This window comes from Rana temporaria, chromosome 6, assembly GCF_905171775.1.
Source record: "Rana temporaria chromosome 6, aRanTem1.1, whole genome shotgun sequence".
Lineage (NCBI taxonomy): Eukaryota > Metazoa > Chordata > Amphibia > Anura > Ranidae > Rana > Rana temporaria.
This window is the reverse complement of record NC_053494.1, coordinates 96,736,143-96,741,476: the sequence shown is the minus strand read 5'-3', so window position 1 is coordinate 96,741,476 and position 5,334 is coordinate 96,736,143. Positions and strand designations below refer to the sequence as shown.

Here is a 5,334-nt window from a genome sequence, read left to right as displayed (position 1 = left end):
CCCACCGCTCCAGTCTGAAAGCCCTCAGGCTTTCACACTGGAGACACAGCAGCGGCTGTTTAAGGTCGGTTTGCAGGTGCTATTTTTAGCGCAATAGCTCCTGCAAAACGACCCAGTGTGAAAGGGGTCTTGGGTTAGTTGATTGTGTTTGCCTCCCTAGGGACAATAGTTTCAGTCCTCTCTTGGCAGAGACCATTAAGTACCAGGATAAGATTAGCATAAATCTAACATAAATATATGACATTACACAAGGGAACTTTTTTCAGTTTTTTTATTTTTTTATTACATGTGCTGAAAATGGAACAATCATTAATACACAGCCTCAGTGAAAACTATGCTGCTTTCTGTTCATGTTGTAGTTTACTGATAGCTGTGGCTAAGAGCATCAACCAGGACAGCAACAAACTTCTCCCATGCATGCTGGACTTGAGGGCTAAAGGCAGATCCCAGTTTGGCTGCCAGGACAACAATCAGCACTTCTCCAAGACGCTACATAAAAAAAAAAAAAAGCAAAGTGTTGTTATTTGTATTTAGGCAAACCATTACTTTATCAAAATATTTCTTTCGAAAAATAGTAATATATATAACAGCTTTTTTAGTTACCCAAAGCAAAACGCTAAAAAGTTTGAAAATGTACTACAACGAGAGATCTTAAAAGAGAGATCAGCATTTGTTACTTAATACTTGATATATTCAAACTTATTTTTTTGGATGGAGAAGGGTTAGCACCCCTATCATTTTTGTTATTGCTCTGTGGCTTGGAAAATTCATCCTCTATATTTGTTTATACAATTGACACCAGAACCAGAGGTAAAAGGTATCTTCTAATGGGGGCAAATAGTCAATTTCAGATTGTATAAGAGATTTTGTTTTCTAAACCTTTTAGAGATTCCCTCACACTTCCTGTTTAGTTTCTAAGACAGGAAGCATGTGGAAATCTTCCCCCATGAGATACAAAAAGCAGGAAAAAAAGAATGCTTGGGTTTTTAAATATGTCTTACTCCTCAAAATGAACAAAGTTTGGGATTTAAATATACACAAAGGTGACAAGGTCATACAGTACATTTCTGTTTGGTCAATAGAAAGCAATCAAGCCCAGTGTTAAATAAAATATTAAAATTATTACCCTAAAGTTCTCAGGATCCACATGCAGTTGGTTAGCATGTTCTTCACTGAGGTCGTGCAGAGTGCCCTTCACGTTGTCTAGGTGATGGATGGCATTGTCAATAGCTCCCAGAATCTTCTTGCCATGTGCGTGCACCTTAGCATTACCAGCAATTGCAGCTGGGCTGGAGAGATCTCCAAAGGTGCCGAAATACCTCTGGGTCCAGGGGTAGACTAAAAACAGCCTATGAAAAATGGAAGAAAACATGTTTGATTAATATTTTCCACCAGGGACCTTCAAACATATATATACATCATCAATGAATAAATACAACTTCATGGGTATGATGCAGTACCTGTATGACTGACTGGTATGTATCTGTGAACTTATACTAAATATTACATGCTTGTATGTGTGCAAGGATATGAATAATGAAACAAATATTATGTTATCATACTGTCTAAAGATATATGTTACTTTTAAAACTAACATTTACTACACTATAGTGCAGCAAGTCCCATTTTAGAAAAGGAAAATAAATAACAGAAAGAAACTTCAGTAAAGATAAATAAATTACAAGTATAATTTTGGTAAAATACCTGAAAAGTATTATTTGGATTCAAATAATTGCACAGAATAACGTAACAAGCCAGAGAGTAGTGGAAGATTATAACCTTGGTTAGTTTTTTTTGTTTGTTTTTTCTACCTGTGTCCCATTGGAGAGATTTCCGTTCACTTCCTGTCCAATAGCCACAACAGGAAGTAAGAGGAAATTTCTCTGTAATGGTGAAAAATCCCTCTTAGACATTTGTCACCAGAACTAGTGTCCCCTTGAGAAGATTTCCCTTTGATTCCTGTTCTGTTGACAGCTCAAGATTTGGAAATGTTCTCATATTTTCAGTCTAGGTGACAATGGTGACCAGGACAAACAGAAAAGGTGGTTACGCCTATTAGGGATTCCTCTTTTTTTTCAGTTTGGATAGAGTGGGTAAAGGTTGGAATCTCTCCTATGCTTTTTTCTGTCTGTGTCCCCACTGGAGAGATTTCTCATCGCTTTCTATTTCTCTAATTCACAGTCACAATGATTGAATTTGGACAATTTAAAAACAATAAAGATGTAAAACAGGGGTGCCCAACCAGTGGCCGGGGGCCACATGTGGCCCTCGGAGCCCTCTGATGTGGCCTGCGACCTCCTGCTCTGGGATGGAATAAAATATAATAGAATACTGTTATTAAAGGTAGGTTTATTACTAAAATTAGAGTGTATATATGGGCATATCTGTTCTGCAGTGGTTACTGGGCTGCTTTCAAACTGATCCACAGGTGTAGAGAAGTGCACCTATGGGTTACCTGCACTGAGCCATAGACTTCTCTTATTACCTGCGAGTATGGTATGCCTTCTGAAAGTGCACCAAACCTGCAGAATATAATAGAAGTCTATAGCAAAGTGCAGCTAACCTGCAGGAAAGCCACAGGTGATCTGTGCTGCACCTGTGATGCGGATTAACAACAGTGCATCAGTGTGAAAGCAGCCATAGGCCCCTAGTAGAGTAAAGTGGGCTCTATAGAACCAAGTGGGCTGCCAGCCATCCACCTGATCCGCTTATTGTGGCCCGTGACCGGTTACCAAGTCGCTTAAGTGGCCCTCGCTCTTCAAAAAGTTGGGCACCCCTGGTGTAAAAGATGTAACAAACAAGGAAAACTATTGAATTCCACTTTACATTGTGTCTTATTAGGCAATCCCAAATCTGATTCATTGAAGTATCAGATTTATTTTCTTTGTTAAGTTAAATTACATTTTGCAATTTGAAACCATCAAAATAATAAAGCATTAGAAAAAGTAGCAACACCAAGGGAAGTTGTTATACCTGGTAAGTGCTTCATGTCCATCCTGTTCAATATTGACCTTCTGCCACACAGAGTTGATGGCGGCCTTCTCTTCAGCAGTCCAGTGAACCATGGTGTTGGATTGAGTCAGATGAGAGTAGCTCTTGCTTCAAGAAGTAGATGGTGGATGGCAAACACAACTTTCTCCCCATTGTATTTATAGTCTGCTTTGTAAGTCACGCCTACATTTCATTTGTGCTTTGTCATAGAATTGTATCTCCGTTAAACTGATAAGTGAATCATATCACTGACTATGCTGCTTTATATCATGCCTTGTTCATAGCTTATTTTCTATGGCTACATGCTGATCGCACAGAACTTGGTCTTACTATGCATAAGTTGAAAGCAGATAAGACATAAACAGCTGTGCAACAGATTCAATTCTAGACACAGAGCATCCAATTTTTATAGATGTCTTTCATGAAATATGGCAACAGATTTCATGTGTTACAGGTAATATACATCGGAATGATACTCTCAGATCACCAGAGTGTTGACTTATATAGATAAATAGGATCATGATGATATCACCATCATGCTTGATTGCTTAGCAGTTTTGAAAATACATTTCTTTAACCTCTTCAGCCCCGGACCATTTTGATGGCCAAAGACCAGAGCACTTTTTGCGATTTGGCACTGCATCGCTTTAACTGGCAATTGCGCGGTCGTGCGACGTGGCTCCCAAACAAAATTGACGTCCTTTTTTCCCACAAATAGAGCTTTATTTTGGTGGTATTTGATCACCTCTGCAGTTCTTATTTTTTGCGCTATAAACAAAAATAGAGCGACAATTTTGAAAAAAATTCAATATTTTTTACTTTTTGCTATGATAAATGTTCCCAAAAGTCTATAAGAAAAAACAAACGTTTTCCACAGTTTAGGCCGATACATATTCTTCTACATATTTTTGGTAAAAAAAAAAGCAATAAGCGTACATTGATTGGTTTGCGCAAAAGTTATAGCATCTACAAAATAGGGGTAGTTTTATGGCATTTTTATTATATATTTTTTATTACTAGTAATGGCTGCGATCTGCGATTTTTATTGTGACTACGACTTTATGGTGGACACATCGAACACTTTTGACACATTTTTGGGACCATTGTAATTTTTACAGCGATTAGCGCTATAAAAATGCACTCATTACGGTGAAAATGACACTGGCAGTGAAGGGGTTAACCACTAGGTGGCGCTGAAGGGGTTAAGTGTGTCCTAGGGAGTGCTTCTAACTGTAGGGGGTGGGCTGTGTGTGACACGACACTGATCACCTCTTCCGATTACAGGAAGCTGTGTTCAGTTTCCTGTCACTTGGAAGACTGGGGAAATGCTTGTTTACATCAACATTTCCAACTTCTTCCTCTCCGTGAGACGATCGCGGGTATTCCTGCAGACATCGAGTCTGCGGGACCCGCAGTCGGGCTCACGGAGTTTGCGGCGGCCGCGCGTGCACACGTCCACAATGCCGCTTCTTAAAGCGGGCATATATATACGTCCATCTGCCTGCCCGTGTCATTCTGCCGACGTATACCGTTGTGCGATGGTCGGCAAGCAGTTAAAGAAATGTATTGAATGTTATTCCAGTGTACAGACATAAAATAGCAAATATTGAATTAACTCATATTTTGGTTACATACTTTCCATATATTAGTAATTTCTAATAGCAAGGCTATAATAATGCATATATATATATATATATATATATATATATATTAGGGGTGCACCGAAATGGAAATTTCAGAACCGAAACCGAAAATAAATAAATTCAGTCCGAAACCGAAACCGAAAATGACTTTTCTTTGTTTGTAGTACATGCAGGGCCGCTGATAGAAATCATGGGGCCCCGTACAGCATACCTGACGGGGCCCCCTTCAGCTCCACCCCTGATCCCTCCTTCAGCCACACCCCTGGCCCCGCCCTTGGCCCCTCCCCAGACCCTGCCTTGAAACAAAGTGCAGATTTGTCTACAAGTGATGTTTATTTTTCTCCAGACAGTTATAAGTTTTATTATCCAGGGTGCAGAGTGTATGGTGGGGGTGGTATGTACATGAGAGGGGTGCGGAGTGTATGGTGGGGGGGGTGGTATGTACATGAGAGGGGTGCGGAGTGTATGGAGGGGGTGGTATGTACATGAGAGGGGTGCGGAGTGTATGGAGGGGTGGTATGTACATGAGAGGGTTGCGGAGTGTATGGAGGGGGTGGTATGTACATGAGAGGGGTGCAGAGTGTATGGTGGGGGGTGGTATGTACATGAGAGGGGTGCGGAGTGTATAGAGGGGGTGGTATGTACATGAGGGGTGCAGAGTGTATGGAGGTGGGCAGTATCAAATACACCATTGGTCACT

General features: G+C 40.4%; 1 protein-coding gene across 1 annotated transcript; it reads right to left on the bottom strand.

The window, feature by feature from the left end:
- Window positions 1-267: 267 nt before the first annotated feature.
- Window positions 268-3,137, bottom strand: LOC120943631 (hemoglobin subunit beta-3-like). The gene is made up of 3 exons (XM_040357031.1): window positions 2,974-3,137; window positions 1,127-1,349; window positions 268-489 (listed from the first exon to the last, which is right to left on the bottom strand). The coding sequence occupies exons 1-3, from the start codon at window positions 3,063-3,065 to the stop codon at window positions 361-363; spliced, it is 444 nt and encodes a 147-aa protein (XP_040212965.1). The 5' UTR covers window positions 3,066-3,137; the 3' UTR covers window positions 268-360.
- Between the last annotated feature and the right edge of the window lie 2,197 nt (window positions 3,138-5,334).

What these genes read in the sequence shown, in the direction of transcription:
- LOC120943631 (XM_040357031.1), bottom strand. Translation starts at nt 3,065, where the DNA reads ATGGTTCACTGGACTGCTGAAGAGAAGGCCGCCATCAACTCTGTGTGG. An exon ending in GGACATGAAGCACTTACCAG is followed by an intron (nt 1,350 to 2,973) that starts GTATAACAACTT and finishes CATTTTTCATAG; the next exon opens with GCTGTTTTTAGTCTACCCCT. An exon ending in TGGATCCTGAGAACTTTAGG is followed by an intron (nt 490 to 1,126) that starts GTAATAATTTTA and finishes TTTTTTATGTAG; the next exon opens with CGTCTTGGAGAAGTGCTGAT.